The sequence below is a fragment of the Schistocerca piceifrons genome, chromosome 1 (genome assembly GCF_021461385.2).
Source record: "Schistocerca piceifrons isolate TAMUIC-IGC-003096 chromosome 1, iqSchPice1.1, whole genome shotgun sequence".
Classification (NCBI taxonomy): domain Eukaryota; kingdom Metazoa; phylum Arthropoda; class Insecta; order Orthoptera; family Acrididae; genus Schistocerca; species Schistocerca piceifrons.
The window spans coordinates 869549128-869571706 of NC_060138.1; the positions used below are offsets into that span (position 1 = coordinate 869549128).

Genomic DNA, 22579 nt, shown 5'->3' on the forward strand with positions numbered 1-22579 from the left:
ATTACATTAATCTTCACGGGGGTACACGCTTAACTTTGTGTACCATGTTTTTGTCAAGCACAAGGAGCCCTAGCTAATGTGGTATTTGCTTATACAACTTTACACATCGGTACCATATTCCTCTAACACAGAATTACACAGCTGTCTGATCATTTAACTGAGAGAGACAAACATTTATTTTACTATATCAGTGACAGATGTTTACATAGTTACACAGTTGGATAACTTCACACTTATGAAATTGTATTTTGTCTGTACTTTGTGAACTGTTCCTATTTTTTCGGAACCATTGTGATATTATGAGAGGTTTGAATGATGTATTTGGTATGGGATCATGATTTTTAAAGTACATTTGAGGTAGATGACACTACTGAAATGAGCAGAGCATTTTTTTTAGGTTTTGACATTATTGAAGAAAGCTACAACGTTTTTGAGATTTGACTGAGGTGTTATGATGTTATTATTGCAACGATGATGTGTATTATGCTGTTGAGGAATGTTTATGATCAATAAGCTGATGCTATATGAGGAATCTGATTATGCTACGTATTTATTATGATGAAATATTGAAGTGTCAATGCAAGACTGATGTGTCAACGAATATGTATGTGTAACAAGGTAAGGACTAATGAGTATTGGTTAGGGGCTCTGATTTGTGAAAAGGGATGTTGGAAACCAAGAATCGTACTTTAAGAGTTATGAAATGTATGTATGTGCATGAATGTATCATAATGCCGACGAAAATTTTTGGACGCTGTTATATTTACAGGATTTTGTTTCTACACATTTGTAACGCAAACTCTCGACCTGTGTAATTTTTATATGAGACTGTCACTGTAGCTGAAACTGCTGTCGTAAATATTTCGTTAAGAAAGGTAAAGTGACATTGACGTAATGCACTGTAAGCACCCAGCTGCGCGACAGTCGCCTGGAAAAAAGCCATTAGGTGGTGAAAAAAAGAGGCCATTATCCTCGCTATTGACATTTCTCTGTAGAAAGCATCGCAAATACGACATGCACGAGCTTGAAAACATATGATTACACTGTGGAGCTCTTAATTTATGTTATTTACTAAAATGCCTAATGAAGTGATGAGAAACATTTTACGTCTATTGTCTTTCTAGTTGAGAGATTTTTTTACTGCCTTTGGAGATGCCATTTGCCTAGTGAATGATGTTTCATGCTTTGTATTTATTTACTCATTTCGTTTAACTTCTAGTTTCTAGCTGCAGTGCAGCATTGGTTAAAATAAAATTTTTAGATGTACTAATATAGTAATTTTATGCCTACAGATCCAGTAAATAATAATTTTATGGTCTACTTCCAAAAAAACGAGGGAGCACAAAAAGACATTTCCACTTCACAGGATTTGCATAAATAAATTTTGGTAACTTGTCTGCTAGAGTAAAATCTCGTGATGCATCACTCTTGTGTTAAGATGTGACATAGGTATTAAACATGGGCATTTTTACTGTAATATTTTTTCTGCTTGAGCTTTGTCATGCTTACATATAAGTTGCTGCATTTGCTGCTGCTGCTTGCCAGGCATAGTTCTATTAAATTTCACTTTGTATTACTCTGTTAAGCCAGTTGTACTACTGATTTATTTTTCTTTTTGCTGCACATTGGCTCATATTAGTGATAATGTTGCATTTGCTCTGCTAATTTAGATATACTGCTGCTTGCTTTGCTAATTTGCATTTTTTGTCATTCCTGTTTGTGTTAATTTGCTGTGTGTTGCTACATTGCCTCGTCCCTTAGTATATATATCTGAGCTCAGTAGATTTAAGTTAGTTTAAGAGGGGGTAGACTATATAAGAAACTAACTATGAAGAATAGGGAAGAAATGCATTGTGAAGTTATATGAAAGAGATTTGGGCAGAAATGAGTATTGTACAATGAGAAATATTTATTTAACAGGGTTAGATAGGCTTTTTTTGCAGGAGCAAATGTTAAAATAAGAGGAAAGATCTATGGAATGAAGTTTTGGGTTGGACTGCAGTACCAAATGTCACACTGGAAACAAACCCTGTCCTGTCCTTATGTGTTATTCCGCTATGTGTTTGTATACCCTTGTGTATTTGTGTTTTTCTGTCTTTATGTGTTTAGCTGATACGAGTTATGTTGTAGAATTTTCTAATACTATGTTATTTACTTTGTAAAGATGTTTAGACATTATTAATTCTGTTCTGTTTCAATGCTCATATGTGAAATTAATGTTTCGAAAACTATTTTCATTATTTTATGTATTTACTTGTGTCATAATTCCTGTAACACTGATGTATATGTTATTCAATTCTTTTGTAAAACCTGTATTACTACAAATATTATCTGTATTATTATGTTTAATGATGTTTTCTGTATCGTTGTAATTGCGTTCTCATGTTATAAAATTGTAATGTACACCAGTTCATCAAATTAAGTAACTTGTAAGCATACATTTCACTGCACATGTTTCTGTTGGTCATAGTATATGCACAATATGTGGAAGTTGGGACTGTTAGTGTTTGCATATGTGTTAATAATTCAGCAAGGGACTAGTTAACCGCATTGCTGGTTCTAAGGACATTCCAAAAAATTTTGGTTCATGGACTTGCTATATTATCCACAAGACTCTTCAATGGTGATTGTGCACTCGCACAGTCACAATGGATGGCTGCTAGCCATTTCTACAAGGACTACAGTGGGTCTGCACCTTTGATGGCCCACCAATACCATAATTTATACAAGGCCTACAGTGGGTCTATACCTTTGATGACTCACCAATACCATTATTTCTACAAGTACTGCAGTGGGTCTGCACCTCTAGTGGCCCACCAATATCGTAATCTCTACCAGGACTACAATGGGTCTGCTCTGTGATGACCTACCTACCAATATTCTTCAAAACTTCGACTGACTGCGGTGGGTTTGTTTTGTTGTGGACCATTACCTGTCTGCATGTCAAGAGTCAGCATTATCTTTCTGTTGGTAGGACAACACTACTTCTTTCAAGACTACATGGAAATCCACTACTTCTGCGTGCATTTTCTTTTACTGCTCAGACTTTGTGCATAAAATTGTAATTAATACTGTGATGAATGATCAGGACTGTCTTTATGGACTGTGAGAAAATTTTAGCTTTTGACCGACATTGTATCATTAAGTGTGTGCATGTGATTTCTTTGTTATTGTAATTGTGAAAATTTTTTAACAAATATGTATTGGCCAGTGCCCAAAACAATTTGTAAAATTTTTTGTGGGGAGCATGGGGGCTATGTAAGTGGGCTGTTTAGTTTCTTATACTGGTAACGCTACCGCCACATAGTGCTCTGTATGAAAATCACTGGATGTGCTGTGTCCAGTCTGTGGCTGGGTGGCATTGTTGGAATAGTCGCTATTGTAGTGTTGGGCAGTTGGCTGTTAACAGTGCCTAGAGTTGTGCAGTTGGAGGTAAGCCACCAGCAGTGGTGGATGTGGGGAGAGAGATGGCGGAGTTTTGAGAGCGGATGATCTGGATGTTTGTCCATCAGAGACAGTAAATTTGTAAGACTGGATGTCATGAACTGATACATATATTATGACTTTTGAACTATTATGGTAAACACATTGTTCGTTCTTTATCAAAATCTTTCATTTGCTAACTACGCCTATCAGTAGTTAGTGCCTTCAGTAGTTAGAATCTTTTATTTAGCTGGCAGCAGTGGCGCTCCCTGTATTGCAGTTGTTCGAGTAATGAAGGTTTTTGTAAGTGATTGATGAAAGGTATAGATTATTGTTAGTCAGGGCCATTCTTTTGAAGGGATTTTTGAAAGTCAGATTGTGTTGCGCTAAAAATATTATGTGTTAGTTTAGTGTTGATGAGAATAAGTATAGAGCGAAATGTCTGAGTATGTTCAGTTCTGCTCAGCTGTTTGAAAATCAAATAATGTAAGAGGTTTATCAGCACAATAATTCAGTAATTTTTCTAAGGGGACGTTTCACGTTCTACTGGGTATCAGAGGTGCCTGTGTGTACAACAGTCTGGATCACCACCTCTGAAGTTCTCGCTGTATGGTGGTACAACATGCAATGTATTGTTTTCATGAACAATAAAAAGGGTGGAAATGATGTTTATGTTATTCTCTACTCCAATTTTCTTTACAGGTTCCGGAACTCAATGGACCAAGGTGATGTAAAACTTTTTGGTGTGTGTAGTTGTGTTTTCCAAATGGAAAGTCCGTTTTGCAAATGATAGTATTATTGGTGAATAACAACCAAGTGTATAAAGGATTTTCTACTAGTTCAAGGAATAATTAAGAGTTCTTAAAGGTAAGATCGTTTTGTTTGAAACAAATTATCAGTGTCTGAGGCAATACATATTTTTGTGGGGATTTATCCCATTTATTGTTTGTCATCTTCTATTATGCTACTGCAGCTTCGTTTTCTTGTTCCATTTACTGGCGTCACTAACTTCCTGCCCTACTTGACCATTAGCAGCAGCAGCACCATGTATCAATAAGTGCACTGCCGTACCATCTCTGGAGTGACCAATAGTATTTCCGGGTCATTGTGCATCTGGCAGTCAGCTGGAGATGGACCAACTGTGCATTCGGGAACACAGCAGCAGTGAAGTCGGGGACAGAGCGCCAGTGAGGTGCAGACAGACAGTCTCGCCGACCGCTGGCGACACACATAAATTGTCCGATGGTGGGAGATTGGAGTGGGACGACTGCTGGTTGATCATTCAGTTGGCCGTCTCATCGACCGACATATATTTGATCCTTTCACCATTTCCGGGCCTGGTAATTGGTTGGTTGGCGTGGAGGAGAAAGGAAATCTCTGTGGCGTGCAGTTCGGCTGGGCCCGCTAGCAGCCTCTATGCGGCGCCAGAGTGTGTGGTGCTGTTCTCATTGCTATAAGATTCGTGGCTCACCGATCTGGACTTGAAAGTTGAGTTTTCACTTATTATACCAGCAACTCACGACTCTTCACATTGTGTCATTTGGAGTTCGTTGACAGTTGTTGGGATATTCCTGCAACCAACATCATGGGTTTTCAAGTTTGCAAATTTTAGCCAACCTCCAGTGGAGTTTAACTGTATTTGGTTATTTGAATTGAAGTGCACCAGCAGAATCTTCTGCCTTGTTGCCGTTAATGTTCGGTTACCTGCCCTGGCTGTTGACTTAAATTCAGGCAGTGTATTTTCCTCATCATGTTGTCACTGTCAAGCACGGTGTGTAGTTTGACAACTCAGTGTATAATTGGTTGTGGGCAGCAATACCGTCTATGTTGTTTGATTGAACTCCCTGTTGTGTGCTGGTTGGGTGAAGTGGAGGTTATCTTGTCAGTGGGTCCACTGACTGTCTGTCGGTTGCGTTGTTGTTGGATCAGCAATGGTTGGGCTGACTGCTTGTCTCACCTAAGCATTAGAGTTTGAATTCCAGACCGACCCTCAGAACTTCTGAGCGCCCTTGGGTGTACTGCCTTTTCTTGTTTGTTCTTGTTGTTTGTATTTGTATGGCTTCTAGCCGATTTTTAGATTAAGGTTTTTTTCCCCTTAAGGAGTCAGATGGTTTGGGCCTTCAGCCTAATTTAAGAACTGTTTTACGTAAAGCCTTTGGCATTTTTAAAATTAATGTAATTTTGAATTTAATTTGTTTACTCTTAAAGTGCCAGGTTCTTTGGGCCTTCAGCCTCATTAAGGAACTGTTTTAAGATAAGGCTTTGCCTTTTAAATTTCTGATTTTGGTTGGACTTTAAGTTATTGGCTTTCAGCTGTTTTAATATTAAAGTGGTATTGCCCTTGAGGCATCGGATTGTATGGCACATTCAGCCCCTAATTAAGTTCCAAAACTAAAGCTGCGTTTTTTTTTAATTTTTCTTGGCTCTTGTAATGTTTGATCAAATAAAAGGTTGTATGTTTGAGTGTAACTGACAGCCACTTATTTTGACTCATTTCCACAACTTAAACTACCGGTCCCGTCCTGCAGGTATAGCAGCATCTCAATAATCTATTTGGTTTTCTCATGAACTATTTTTATGCTTATAGATGTTTTGTGGCATCTGTAGTTTTATGAACTCACTTAGAAATAGAATTTACTATTAGAGGCTATAAATAAGCTGAATGTCATAAATATGAAAAGTGGGTGTAGGGAAGACAGTAATTTGAGAATGCAGCAGGTGCGCCTACAAAAAGAAAGTAATGAGAACAGGGAAATAAAGGTAGTAAACTACGTGAATAGGTTGGTCAAATAAAACTAAATATATGATTTGGTTGAAGAGAGATGTTGTATGTTAGGTGGGGCAGGTAAATTGACGTGAAACTTATTATAATATGATTATGATGTTTCTGACAAGTAAATTGAGCTAAAGGATATTATGGAAAAAGTACTATAGTTCAGAGTAAGTACAGTATGCATACAGTACAATAGTTAGAAAGTTGATCAGCACACTAGAGTGGTACATGACACTAGGATGATATATGACTTTGAAGTGCACTTAATTCCCTTTCTTTTTCCTCTACATGACCCATGATACATTTGTTGTTTGTCCTTTGCTTCTGATATTGTAAATACTCCTCATAAAATGTGTTTATGTTTTTCATGTATGTTCTTTATTATCTTTGTTCCTATGTTTTACATGTTAGTTGTTAGTTCTGAGTAACTGAACATTTTCTGCAACTTAAAATCTATTGTCCTGTGCATACCAGTCAGTTCCTACTCTTGTTAATTTTACTTTGTATCTGCCACAGAATGTTGCATAATTTGCATAATTCTTCCTGTATGTAGATGTTTTCTGATCAATACCGGTTATTGTAATCTACAAATATTCATGTTTTGTACATAAGTTTCTTTTTACATTCTCATGCAGTGCTTTTGTTCTCCTATATATGACTTTCCTAGGGATAAGGTCATTTCCTAGAGAGACAATAATGCATATGCAGTTCATATTTTTGTAATGTATTATAAAATAGCATATGTTACAGCAACTAATGATATTAATATAAGACATATACATGTTCTTTTAAAGTTATTTTATGCTGACTGTGAGTATGATTATTATGTCATTAGAATGCAAAGAATGTATTTACAAAAACAAATGCTCATATTCAAGATAGACATCTAGATTGTGAGTAAGTGTTAAGAATTAATTATGTTCCTAATCTAATGTACATGAACTAAAGAATGAAAGAAAATTGGAGGATAGTCTATTCATTATTTTGGATGGCTCGACTCAAGAACAATTGATTAATGATAAAATAATTGGTCATCAGATTGAGTTAATTTGAAAACTAGTTTATTCTTTAATAAAAATTGAAACACAATTACATTTTTCATAATTGAATTCTGTATACCATCAATTTTTGTTTGCGATTAATAAACTAAACATTTTAAATCAATATGATTCAATCACCTCAGATTTAAAATACTTAAGTAATTCAGAACTCATGTCATCCTTTTAAAACAGTTTTGTCTTATTAATAATTAACGTTATCTTTTTTAAGCAACTATTATGTGAATGATCAGATCTGAGCCATTTAACATTTGCCTCATCTCCTTTCTTTCAACAAGACACATAGAAAGAATAGCATTTCAATTTCGAAAATTTCTGTTGTCTGAAGGGCTGCAAATTATTTTTTCAAAAATTCTTTTGAGTTAACTAATCGTAACTTTATCTCCTATTTTAAATTTTTGTTTGCCATTAGATACAACACCAGATGAATTATAATTTTTGCCATAACTTCATTTGGCTTCATTTTTTGTTGAATGTTTTGTATTATAATGTTTGTTGTTTAGGTTCACCCACTTATAATCTCTTCCACATTTTTTCTTTTAGCATTGTATTGAATTTTTCAAAAACAGATGCCTTTAATTCAGTAAAATTTAAATAATTATGTACATTATATTTTTTATAAGTTCTTAAAATTCTGTGTTATAGGACACTTTACCATTATCTGGTTGTAGTTCTCTTGGAGTTCTGTCTCTAAATATTTTTTAAAAAGCAACAGCTACATTTTTATCCAATTTATCTTTGACTGGCACAGCCAAAACAAATTTTGAAAACACATCTGAGTCCCTTTCTAATAGATCAGTGTGCTATAAATCATCTACACCAAATGTGAGAGTATTTCATCTTTTAAAATTCTTTATCATTGATGTACATGATGTATAACTTATTTCCTCTTGACTGTTAGCAGTATTTGATTTGTTCACTCCATCACCAACAAATTTTTTTAAGAAATTTACTCTTTTTCGTCTTGCATATTATGCAAAAACCTTCCAAGTTCTGTCTTCCATTTTAGTTGTTATATTGTGAGGATTATTTGTGTCAGTAAACTTTCTGAACTTCAGGCACAAGGCATGGTTATCCATTTATGGGAACTAAAATTGTAGTAATTATTGTTATAATTGATCATTTTCTAATACCAAGTCAGTAAAATGAGTAATCACCTGAAACATATGCGGTGTTAACAGAATTATTTAGAGATATAAAAAATCTATCTTTCATTTTTATTTTAGCTTGATGGATTATTTGGTTGAGTAGAATACAAAATTTACAACTCAACAACATTATACCTTTGTATCTCTACTTTAAAATAAGTAGTTGACAGGTTGCTATATACATTGGCTTCAAAAATAAAACTTCTCTCAATTTTTACATCATGGTCAAATTTATATTTTAATGCTTCATCACCAGTACCAAACTTAAATTTCCCTTTATATTTGTCACACATTTTATTTTGAAGACATGCTGTGAAATGTGTCTTTAAGAAATAATTTGTAAAAGTTTTTTCTACTTCCTTTTTGGTAAAGTAATCTTTATAAATCTGATTGACATGTATTGTGGTAACACAATTATTGAATTTTATTAGAAAAGTTGTGTATTTAGATTTGGTAATATTATATTTAATTCACTTTCTAAGTATTGTTTGGTATCTACATCACAGTCATTTGCAGGATCTTTTATATCTACCTGTAAAATCAATATACCATTAGTTACTTTGAAAATGTTATGTAATTCTTTTTGAAATTGTTTAATTATTTTAGTTGAAGACTTAAATTTTAGAAATAGTTTGTTAATTTATCTTATATCCAGATATGTTCATTTATTAAATTGGAAGTATTATTGAATTTATAATTATCCGACAACAGTTATAGTACAAATACACACAAATGCTTACAAATGTCTGTGTCAAAATTTTGTATTCTCTAAAAACTGTGGTATAGTAATTTTTTTCCCAAATAGTTAACTAACTGTTTTGGTATGTTACCACCAAATGAATCAAAAACAATTTTTGTTTTATTTGTTTTATAGTAACAAATCCACAGTGTGCATGATCAGATAAATCTAAATTTCGAATTTCATCGTTATTTTTTGGTTTGTGTGATAATTCATTAATCATGAAGACACCTTGAAAGTGTTTAATATTTATTGTTTTGCAACTTTTTCTATATCGAAATTACATAATGCTCTTGGATGCATACTGATTATTTGTTGGGCTTTCGTTTTTTAAACCTGAACCTCTTTTTATCGATTCTTTGATTATGCCCTTTTTGGTCTTCCAATTCTTTATCACCTTTATTTTTATTGTAATTGTATTTGCAACAGCAGCTGATCCATCATCTAATGAACAAATGGAGCATAGGGAACGATGCAGGAGACACCGCACCGCTGACTAGGCAAGGTGGTAGCGGAGGTGGTTGCCATTGCCCTCCTCCAACTGTAATGGGGATCAGTGATGATGATGAAGACAACGGAACAACACTCCATCATCTTGAGGCAGCGAAAATCCCTGACCCCACCCGTATAGAACCCAGGACCCCATGCATGGGAAGCAACAACATTACCCCAAGACTACGAGCTGCAGACAGTTCATTATAATAATATTGCAAAAATTAGTGGAAAAAATGCTTTTTATTGTGTTAATCTAGAGCCTTATTCTTTTTTGTTAGATATTCAATAGTTTTTTCACAGTGGGTATACCTAATGTTATGAATAAATTTCTACCTTTTTAATCTCTTTGTTTTGACCATCAATTAAAAACTTTCAATGCTATGCCACTGTTCATTATTAAGTTTAATTTTAATTGCTTTTTGTTTAGTTTTCCCACTAGGTAGCAATTTGTAAACAGTACTGAAGTTATTCTTTTATGTAGATAAAAATTTTATGAGAATGAATATTTTATAGTCCCCAACTATTTTCATCAAGTTCAATGTCTATACCTAATTTTTTCCATACATTATTCCTCTAACTGCTGTTGCAGCTAATTTTTCTCCTTATGAAGCATCAGAAGCATGCATTCTCTCTTTTAGAGCTAACTGAAGTTCTTTATCTGCTTCATGTCTTTTCTCTAAATCTTTATGACCTTTATAGACAATGTCATATTGTTTACAAGCTTCATCTAATGGATTAATTCCTTCAGCTCTTCTAGTTAAACTTTCATTTTTTTCATTTGTTTTTATTTCATTTGGATTATTATCAGAATATAATGCTCATGACTGGTACAATATCTTCATATAATTTTATAAATCAACAGTATTCAATTTTGTGTTCAAATAATCCATATTAATCTGCTTTTAGTTAAAAGATTCATCTGTCCACCTGCACCTTCATATTCTTATTCAATGATTTTTAATTTATCTCTGTTGAATTCATCTGGCAAACAACCAACGAATTTAAATGTACCAACAAGTATTAATCGAAAAACTTCATCTTTGCTATGGTTGATGTACTTACCATTTTTCACTTATATTTGTTTTTTAACATCAGTCTCTTCTTTTTTTACTTTTTTTTATTCTGCACAATTATTCAGTGCAGCATGCATTTCTGATCCACTTAATGTGTGATAAAAGTGTGGACTTTCATATTATTTTAAATTTTTCATCTTTTTTCAGTCGAGCCCGTATTCCTCAATCATTTAATGTATAATCAAACATAGAACATTTATCATCAGACTATTAGTAATGTGGACTTTTATATCCTATAAAAACCCCATGATATGGAATCAATTGTTTTTCTGCTTCTCTACTTGCTACAATAGCTTTCAGAAAATTATCATCTAATCCCACCGAGCAAGGTGGCGCAGTGGTTAGACTCTGGACTCGCATTCGGGAGGACGACGGTTCAATCCCGCATCCGACCATCCTGATTTAGGTTTTCTGTGATTTCCCTAAATTGCTCCAGGAAAATGCCGGGATGGTTCCTTTCAAAGGGCACTGCCGACTTCCTTCTCCATCCTTCCCTAATCTGATGAGACTGATGACCTCGCTGTCTGGTCTCCTTCCCCCAACAAACCAACCAATTAACCAACCAAAATTATCATCTAATCCTGATATTCCTTGTTTTACCTGCTGGATTGCATCAATAACAGGCTGGTTGTCTTTGTTAAATTTTACATATTCTGTTCTTGGTTGTTGTTTCCAAAGCTTGAATGATTTTTTCAATTTTTCAGTTTTTATTTCATTCAGCTTTTCTGAGAACTTTTCGGACTTTGTATTTTGCAACGATTTACTGAAGAAAAATATTAACAAATTATTTTTATGTGATGAAGAACCTTTAATTTGATCTTTGTATTTACCTTCAGTGGGTTTCCCAGTTGTATCTATTGCAAAAAATTCGAACTGATCATCATTTCAGCATTTACTACAATCTCCTTGAAAGTGATCAAACTTTAAATAACCATCAACAAACTTATGGTAAATATGATTTATATTTGCATCGTCTTGTGTAAATATATTTAAAAATTTAGATTATGTCTTACTAATTGTTTTGCTATTTTTGAATAAAAACAACCTCATTCCTTTATTTCTGGCTCTAGTAAAATATTATGTAACTAAATCCTAATTTTCGAGAATGGAATCATTGAATACTACAAGTGAATTACCTTGACATTCATCTATTGTTATAATTTCTTGATCATTCTGATTAAAAGTAGTAATCATATGATTATTTTAATCTTCCAGCTTTTTACACATTTTTATAAAATCTTAATATTTTGGCTGATCTAAGTTTTTAGAGTAAACATACAGATAGTTGGTTTTATTCCAATTCAGCCATCCTGAAGCCAGAATACAATTGTCGATCATTAGTGTAGTTTTCCACCTCTGCTTGGCCCTGTCATTGCACATTGAATAGACTTAGGCTAGAGCTTATCATGCTTATTTTTCGACATCTCCACTGGTTTTCTTATTATTGGTATCCAACCAGTTTTCCTTTAATTAATAATTTTTTTGTTTATAGTAAATGAGTTACTTATTTCATTTGCCTGGGAAGTCATCTGTTCTCAGAAAGGGACTGTCAGTTCGTGTACAAGAAAACTACAACAATGTTGCACCAAGTGGTTGTCACAAAAAATTTCTAACTCCAAATAACTATATCAAAAAATAATAAACTGTACTGTACTGGAGAGACAATAATAATTCCTGTTGGTCAATACACTTTCAAAATCTTAGAGACATTTAATCATTCAAAAAAGCCGAACATATTCACATTAGGGAATATGAAATTTTAAATAGAGTTATTATTGAAAGTCATGTTAAATTGTGTATGGATATAAATTACAGTACTGAAAGTCCATTTGGATTTAGTGGCCAAACTGTTCTTGTTAAGGAAGAGACTGTTGCTAATGATGTTCCTAAAATTATTTCATTCAAACTAATCAACATAAATTTTAATCTAGCTAATGAAATGTCTGTAAAGCATACAGATCTTTTTCGTTTAGAAAGTAACATTATTGCTTCATTCAAACCTAATAATGAATGGTGTGGACTGCTAATTTATGAACTACATTATCCTGCATGTATTGCAGTTCACAATAAAATTCACAGTTTATAAATGACTGTAACTGATGGAATGACCATTTAATTGACTTAAGTGGTGCTTGTGTAACTATTGCTCTAAAAATGACTTAATAAAATTGTTGCCTTATTAAATGAATAAGATAGAAACTTACAAGCTATACTTATTCCCTCTGAATGACAAAAGTAAATACAACCTAAATGTTCCTAACAAGGATAGTGAAATTGACATTCACATATCAAATGGATAGTTAAAGCAGAGGGATCAGATTACCCAACATCCAATAAAAATTAATAGGTAAGTATGTGGCAAAGCTATTTCATTCTATAACCATACAGAAAGGAAATAATATTTCCTCTAGAACTGAACACTCTTTTATTTTATTGTCAGATTTGTTGTATTGGACTTCATCTCTTGCTGATAAAATAACCATAGAAGATCATATACTTGTAATGGAAAAATAAAGAACAAGAAGAAAGAGGTGCTTTATCCATTTGGAAATCTTGGTGGATTTTTCAGAAATTATAAGGGGGTCTGTAATTTTTGCATGGTCTTCTAGTGCTAGAGATGCTGTTCTTAGCTGGTCTGTTTTCAACGATGCTGGAATTGAAATAAGAGATTCTTTTCCTAATGAATGTAGAATTGTTGTAGAATCTATGGGATATGTTGTTAAGTTTGAGCCAAATTATGGACAAGAGCAACAAGAAAATATAATGAAAAATCCCAAAACTCCAATACCTTTTTATGAACTACAAACTACGAAAGCTGCATTGAGCGGTAAGAAGAATTTTGAATTAGATATTACAAATTTCTGTAACTCAGTAGAATCAGATATGCCTTGCTTTATATTCATTACATTTCAGACAAATCAAAAAATTAAACAGCTGTCTGATTTGTCATTATTTGATCATGTAAACTGTGTGCACTTTATCTTAAGAATGAATGAAATGATGTTTCTCCACAATAAATATGGAACTTAGACCTACAACTAAAAATTTTTAAGCAAGGAAGTGTGTAAATTATGGAAGCTTCCTGAATTTTTAAAATCGTTTAATATTTGGCTGAGAAATAAACAAAAATCGATCCATTTGGAAGCTGGCAGGTGGTAGTAGCAGTATATATATCCCACGTGTGTGAGTGAACTGACTCGAGTAACACATTCAGGAAGTGGGCATGACTGACATTGATGTCAAACCATGCCCTCCGCTTCGCTCTGGCTACTTACCTCCGCCTCATTTGATTAGCACGTCTGTACTGTTTGCACAGCAATTGATAACTTCAATCATAGATGACACGGAGGCAGTCTCCATTGAAAACACGTGTAGGAATATACTTCGTTTTCCAAGCAAAACATTCCTTTTTAATCTGGAGTGTTCAATTCATGTTACCTTTTGCTAACAGTTCGTCTCTTCTAAAAAAAAAAAAAACTCAACAAGGTAAGGGCAATAGTGTATTTGCATCTGAAATACATCGATGAAAACATCTTAATTTGAATGAAACATATAACTCAAATATCTACTATATATACGATTTGTAGACAGTTTATGCTAGCCCCTATGCTCAAATCTAGTGCTTTAGATAATGGTTCGGCCAAATCATTTGCTGTTATGCATTCTTCAAGAACATCTTGTAGCTATACTGGCAGCTCTCTCTCACCTGGTAGCTCTCGTCTGGCAGCTCAACAATCAACAAACAGAACAAATGGGACAGCAGCAGTAAAAAAATGACACACCACCAGCACAAGAAAATACCAGGAGCGCAAAATGAGAAACAAGAAAGAAATATCGAGAAAAATACCCTCCAGGTTTCTCTGATATAATGCAACCAGTTCTAACTTCTTTAAAAAATTATTGAGTTGGAACAAAACGTTTTTTATAACATTGCTGGAGGGCAGTGAATTCAGGAACTTTGATGTCGAATACTTCGTCGATTTACTATTACAGTTTTGACAGTCGAAGTGTCTTTACTCTGAATGCGGGTCTGATTACGCTCTTTGCGTATCGATTGCCGAGTGTCATCAAAAGACAGCAGATATCCGGCTAGCCTGTGGACCTGCATGTGCACTCCATAAGCACTCTGCTACCCAAGTGACCGCTTTCTTTGTGTAGTGCACCTCTGACCCCTGAAACGGAGTCCTACACTTCTCCACCCTATACCGTATGTCAAGAAATCTGCAACCAAGACTGTCAGACTATCGACAGGGCCTTTGGTTGCGACTCCTCTCCCTGTGTGGATGCTCAGATCCTGCTGAAGAAGCGACCACCTATCCAACCACAGGGCGACTGAGCTAGGCCAGACGGCAAGCCTCCATATTCAATCTCCACCTCAAGCGTCGCGACCGCATAACAACCCGCCACTTATCCTGTGGTGAAGGCGGATCCCCCGAGTCGCGTGCACTGGAAGGTGTCTTGACACCAGAGCCGGTTGGCGAAATAAGCGATACTCGAGGTGCCACATGCAACGCGCCAGATCCTCCGCAACGGCTACACTGTACACCGTTGAGCGTGGCCAAAAACGTCTTCACCTGTTCGTGAACTGCAGCCAGCATCCGCACACAGCAAGCACACATAGTCATCCGTCCTAGTAATACTAACAAGAATTAATTACAAAAGTGCAAGGAAAGATAAATATTTAACTAGATACCTTTCTGATGCGTCACCAACGTAGGCTGAAGCCATACTGAGGTGCGTCGATGGCCGTTCAATAGAAATGACTGTGCTACAGACTGTGCGAATCTACAGTTTACACTTACAAAATCGCAATATTATACATTTTAAATTAAAAAAAAAACACGTGAGGAATTTAAGAATTAAACAACGGAAAAGCACAGAAAAACTTAATATTTAATTTGCTGATCTACTGGTGTGCCGCAGGTGGTAGTTGTTAACCTCTCCCTTTTTTCATCATCATGCAAAATGATACTACACTATACACACAGCCCTTACAGTCATCTACATTCATTAGATACACTTAAAACATAACCCCGTATGCGTTATGGAACGAGTCATAGTGTGCGAAGGAAGAAAATCCTTTCTGATCAAGTGACTGAACAACACCTCGGACACTCTTCCCATGACAGATGCCCAATAGCTTCCTTAAGCAGCAGATTCACCTTTCCTACTAGAGATTTTATGGGTTCCTACCATTTCGCATCACACCTGTACTGTCTAGACAATATAGCACACTCTAGAAGTTTAACAACAATTTTGTAGGTGAATACTGTTGCACCCTCTTTCTTTCTCGTATTATTTGGCATTTATCCATATTTAAAGGCATCTGTCACTTAGTACACCAACTGAATCATTACATTGAACCACTCACGATACTTTTGCGTAAGATGCAGAATTATCAGCGAACAGTCTCCATTTATACCTGAATTTAACCTGTACTTATGCAGTCTGATGACCTTAACAGTCGTATTAAGTTTCCTAAGGGTACACACCTCAAAGAATATTATCTTGCTCTTCGAACGTTATGACATTCAAGTTTAAAATATTAATCAGGATTTCTTATCAGAGGAAGGTTAGGGACGTTGTGTTCATTAGGCTGTGCTCCACGACTTCGATAAAATACACTCCAAGATGACAGAAAGGCTCACCATGAAGGAATTACCCGAACAGGACAGAAATCGCTGGATGTGATATACATACACAGAGAAACAAATAATTACAGTTGCAGAAAAACTGGATGATTTATCCAAGAGTAGGAGCTTTACAAAGTGAGTAAGTCAATAACGCGTTGGTCCACATCTGGCCCTTGTAGCGCTGACCGACAGAGTTGTTGGATGTACTCCTGAGGGATATCGCGTCAAATTGTGTCCAACTGGCGCGTGAGATCGTCAAAAACCCGAGCTGGTTGGAGGACCCTCTCCATATTGCTCCTATCGTTCTCAGTTGGGGACATATACGAAGACCCTGCTAGCCAAGGTAGGGTTTGACAAGCTAGAAGACAAGCAGTAGAAACTCTTGTCTTGTGCGGGCTGGCATTATCTTGTTGCATTGTAAGCGCAGGATGCCTTGCTATGAAGGGCAACAAAACGGAAGGTAGAATATCTTCGACGTCTGTAGGGGTGTCGTGGATGACAACCAAAGGGATCCTGCTATGACAAGAAATAGCACCCCAGACTATCATTCCGGGATATCGGTCCATATGGCGGGTGACAGTCAGGTTGGTATCCCACTGCTTTCCATGGCTTCTCAAGACACGTCTTCGGGGTGGGATCTCGTTGAATGGAGTAGAATTGTCTTCAGAGTTTAGTCCCGCTTCGAATTAAGTCCGATGACCAACGAAGACGTTTCTGGAGATGCCCTGGACAAAGGTTTGATACCAAAATGACTATCACCCGCTACATGCCCGAAAACAAGGAGTGATGCTCTGGGGTGTCACTTCTTTTCATAGCAAGTCTTCTTTGGTTGTCATCCGCGACACCCTTTCATCATAGCGGCAAGTCGACGATATAACACGCCCCGGTTTGTTGCCCTTCGTAGTTAGCCATCCTGCACTTACGTTAGCAAGATAACGTCAATGCGTAGCTGGCAAGAGTTTCTACTGCTTTTCGCGCTTGCCGAACATTATCTTGATAACCAAGGTCTTCTGATCTCTCCCCAAATCATAACGTTTGGAACATTATGGGTAGGGCCCTCCAGCCATCTCGGAATTTTGACGATCTGACTCGCCAATTGGACGGAATTTGGCAGAATATTCTTCAGGAGGACATTCAGCAACTATGTCAATCAGTGGCAAGCTGTTTGCATAAGGGTCGGAGGTGTACCAATGCGTTACCGACTTACTCAGCTTGTGAAGCTCTTGCTCTTGAATAAATCATGCAGCTGTTCTGACACAGTAATCATTTGTTTTTCTGTACGTGTACATCACATCCACCGATTTCCGTCCCATTAGAATAATTTCTTCGTGATATACTGCTTTTTTTGTCTAAGAGTGGACATTTTCATGTGTACCACCAAAAGCTGCCGAAGTTTTATAATTTTTCAACTAGTTTTAACCATTTACGTCACTATCTCACATACTACATAACTGAAAATGGTATATACCACGTGTCTCAAATCTGCTGTGTTTTTGCTATACTCTTCTTGGGCCGCTAAAATATTTCACATTCCACTCATTGTCACCAGATGGCGCAGCCAAGTCTAGGAACTAGTCAGAACGGAACCATAATACGAGACAACGCTGTGCAACATCTCCTAGCACTTTCAGACGAATGATGCACGGGTGGAGATTATTCAGCATCAGAGTGGGTTGGTCAACAGTCCACTCACTAAATAACAACTCTGTAACAGCCTTCTGCTGCAAAACATTTTGTTGAGTGGTAAGAGCTTCTCAGATTCAGTGAAAAACTTACTTGTACTCGTCGTTTATTTTCTTACGTTAGTGTAGGAACAAGAAAGAAGGGAAGCTCAAAACTTCAACTGTGTCATTGCAAAATAGTTCGCAAATGTATTGCCTAGTTTTCGGTGTTGGTCTGCGATAGTTACGTGGGTCTGCTCATAAGCAGCAGCAGTACGAATAATATAGGTGCTGTTTTCACGATACATCCTACATTTATCCTACATGTGACGTTTACCAACGATACACGAAATACGTCTCTTGCTTTTTGCTAGAAATATGTGGTAGAACTGCCAGTGCTTTTACACTTCCATTTTTCCTTAGCGTTTGTCCTGAATTAATCATAGCAATAGCTCATTAATACGCTGCAGTAAAACATAATTGAGCTTCAGGACGTAGTAACAAAGATCTGTCCTCGGTCTCCTTAATCACACCCAAGAAATAAGGAACGACGAAACAAAACAAAGACACCTTAAAACAATGAAACATCATGTAAGTTTATTTCATTTACATGTGTATGTTCTCATATTTTGAGTAAGGAAACTCTATTTAACAGCTTTTATGTTTATGTCGGTCAGTGAAATCAACGTCAAATGTCGAAAAGCTGCAGACCATCTGCCAAGATGATATAGTTGCGATGCTGTAAAAAAGTGATGTGGTAGCAAACGGGACGCTGTGTCTGCTATAGCTTATCGTAGTCAAGGCTGCCGTCCATGATCTTCTTGATGAAACTGGCGTGCGCTTCTCCACTCATGAGTGAAGCTTTCACTGCGGGATCCTGCTTCATGGCTGCTCCCCACGCCAACTGGAAGGGAAACGTAATTATAAATTTTTCGTATACAGCGCTAACATCAAAGTAAACAGAAGTTTGTGATACGACAGTAGTTTCTTTAATTCGTGCCGCGATGAGAATTTTGTCTATGTAATAGCAAATTTCTCTAAATGTTTTACGTTGAGTGTATTAAATCTTACCAAACCATCGCTTAATTAAACGAAGCTTTATTTTCATTAATTTTATTCAAACAATATTTATTAACTAATATATGCGAGGACCTGTTGGAAAGAAATATCTTCCATCTTTTTGAAAACTCGTAAAGTTTTTTAAATAAAACAAACTTTATTAACATTCTGCATCTATATTCTTCATGTCCACATATTTATTTCTCAACAGTTACCCTGGCGACGAGCACATTTCTCCCAACGAGAGACCAGTTTGTTAATACCCTCCCTCTAGAATGTTTGACTTTCTTGACGAAGCAACAACCTCACCTCTGCTTGCACTGCTTCATCACTATTATTACACTGGTCCTCCAATGTGTTCTTCAAGTTCTTCTGATAGAAGAGCTAGAGATCCAGCGTAGAGCGCAGCGTTTCGCCACGGGATCGTTTGGTCGGCCAGAGAACGTCTGAGAGATGCTCAACGAACTCCAGTAGCAGACGTTACAGGAGAGGCTTTGTGCATCACGGAGATATTTACCACTGAAATTTCGAGAGGGTAGTTTCCGGGAAGAGTTGGACAACATATTACTTTCCCTCAAATACATCTCGCGAAATGACCACGACGAGATAATTCGAGAAATTGGAGCTAATACAGACGCTTACCGGCAATGATTCTTCCCACCCGCCGGCCGCTGTGGCCGTGCGGTTCTAGGCGCTTCAGTCTGGAACCGCGTGTCCGCTACGGTCGCAGGTTCGAATCCTGCCTCGGGCACGGATGTGTGTGATGTCCTTAGGTTAGTTAGGTTTAAGTAGTTCTAAGTTATAGGGGACTGATGACCACACATGTTAAGTCCCATAGTGCTCAGAGCCATTTGAACCAATCTTCCCACCCGCCGTTCGCGAGGGGTACAGGGAAGAGGAAATCACTTAGTGGTGCCAGAAGTACCCTTCTCCAGAGACCATCAGGTGGATTTTAGATGTAGATTTCTGAGCTCTTTCATGCGATCAAAAAGAAACAGCAGATAACTTTCACCTGACCCTTCACTATATGACTTTGATTGAAGATCTGGGACGAGCAACAAGGTTGCCCTATCAGAGGATCAGTTCAGGTGTTGGAAGGAGCATTAAATCGAAAGTCAACTCATGCGGTTAGAGGAGAGCCGAGTACTTCGGGCGGTCCTCCTGGTCGTTTCCTGAGCGTTTCACAGTGTGGCCTGACGACCTCCTGTTGAAGTTACTTCAACGCGGATCGGGTGTCTAGCTTATCAGCTCCTATCACGACGACAGGATCTTCCGTGAGGGAGCCGAGGCCGGACTGTCCACAGTACGTCTTATCTAACCTGGAGTGCTACAATGTTCGGTCCTTGGAGCTATCGTGTACACATTGCACACTGCTATGACGCACCTGATACCGACAAGAGGCCTCTCTTCCTGGACTCTTCAGTAGTTTGCTGCTTTATTTCCTAAGATATTAATAATTTAGGTGGATACATATCAGACTTAATCGTAGAAGGAAATAATTTCATATTATCAACTTCAGTAATGTGTCTGTTCCACAACGATTTTGAAAATACAGAAGTAACTTCTTTGGAGATAATTATGAAATCATGATTTCCTCTTAAGTATCAAATTAATCAACTTAAATATTGAGAGAGTAATCGTTAGTTCTTTGGGATATAACAATTTTTTTTTGTATCATCTATATAGTTTAGTTCTACGACTTGCGAAATGATTTAGATAAGATATCTGTATGGTGCGAAAAGTTCCACATCATTACGAAGTGTCGTATTCAATATCTATGGAACAAGTATTAATCTAATCTAATCTAATCTAGTGGCAATTGACCCCGAATAAAGAAAAGTGTGAAGTTATTCACATGAGTACTAAAAGAAATCAGCAAAATTTCGATTACGCGATAAGTCACACAAATCTGAGGGCTGTAAATTCAACTGAATACTTAGGGATTACAATCACAAATAACCTAAATTGGAACGATCACATAGATAATATTGTGGGTAGAGCAAAACAAAGACTGCGATTCATTGGCAGAACACTTAGAAGGTGCAACAGATCTCCAAAGAGACTGCTTATACTACGCTTGTCCGCCCTATTCTGGAGTATTGCTGTGCGGTGTGGGATCCGCATCAGGTGGGACTGACGGATGACATCGACAAAGTACAAAGAAGGGAAGCTCGTTTTGTATTATCACGAAATAGGGGAAATAGTGTCACAAACATGATACGTGAATTGGGGTGGCAGTCATTTAAAAAAAGGCGGTTTTCGTTGAAACGGGATCTTCTCATCAAATTTCAATAACCAGTTTCCTCCTCCGATTGCGAAAATATTCTATTGGCACCCACCTACATAGGAAAAAATGATCATCACGATAAAATAAGAGAAATAAGAGCTAGCACAGAAAAATTTAAAAGCCCGTTTTTCCCGCGTGCTGTTCGAGAGCGGAAAGTTAGAGAGAGAGCATGAAGGTGGTTCATTGAACCCTCTGCCAGGCACTTTATTGTGAATAGCTGAGTAATCACGTAGATGTAGATGTATGACATGACACATGTCCAGATCGACCAAATCATTCATATTAAAGATAGAAATGTTAGAGCATTGCCACGCAATGAATAAATTTTTGCAGACTCCGATGGCAGTTTTAGTGATAAATTTTGGGACACTTGCATGAACTTAAATTTTGCGCTTCTGAGAATCGAGGTAGCAGTGAACTTGTTTTACTGCAATTTGTGACTGTCATTGCTTGCACAGAGATGAAAAATATATCAAATCTTTTCCTGAAGGAACAGTCCTGCCGAACTTAGAAAGTTTGCTAATCAGTTTTATAATTATTGCTTTGAGAAATGAACTCTCGTACACTAGGTTTACGCGTTTACGTTGTACTGTTGAATGTATTATCAATTATTTGTATTAAAAATCATTGAATCCGAAGTGATGTGTGATCACCATCTATTGATATTTGAGAAATGTCACTAAGCATTTATTCGATTTTAAATATAATTCTTTGGTGTTAGTCAACATTATTAACCTTACAGGATGTATTCATTCACTACTTTATCGATATTAATAATTGACTAAACTGCCTATAAATTATTAGAATGGCGTTTCGTTTAGCTAAAATGTGACACAAGCGGTCGTATATATCCCAGATAGTGGAGCAAGGACCACGAAGAGAAGAGGTAGTTGATGGATTGGGTAAGTAAAAGTAACATCTGCGTCACAAAATACAACTCACATCGTATGTCTACACCAGCAAATAAGCCATGAGCATGCTCTCAGGAATACACACAGCATTCTTTAGTGCTTTCCCATTCTGTATAGAAGGTGATTCAGCTTCCCCTACTGATGCAACCCGCAATGTTATGCCTGGTCTTCAGAAACCATGTGCGAGATTTTCCTATTGTCTCGCTCGTTACGCACAAACTATTAGCTCACAGAAAAAAAGGAACAGGATCTTTTTGCAGGAAATTTAATGTAGTTAAATTTTTTACTGGCATGCGTTTCTCTGGAGGGCACGGTTTTC

The 22579-nt window shown here is 36.6% G+C and overlaps 1 protein-coding gene across 2 annotated transcripts in view; it reads right to left on the reverse strand.

The window, feature by feature from the left end:
• LOC124716155 (pyrimidodiazepine synthase-like) overlaps nucleotides 1-22579 on the reverse strand; it is a 134334-nt gene that overhangs the window by 73618 nt on the left and 38137 nt on the right. Inside the window, exon 5 of one of the 2 annotated variants that reach the window (XM_047243151.1) lies at nucleotides 18692-18907. The exons of the other annotated variant lie outside the window; for it this stretch is intronic. Coding sequence (XP_047099107.1) covers nucleotides 18785-18907 — 123 coding nt within the window. The 3' untranslated portion in view covers nucleotides 18692-18784. Of the gene's footprint in view, nucleotides 1-18691; nucleotides 18908-22579 lie in introns of those variants that run through there. 2 annotated transcript variants of the gene reach the window in all.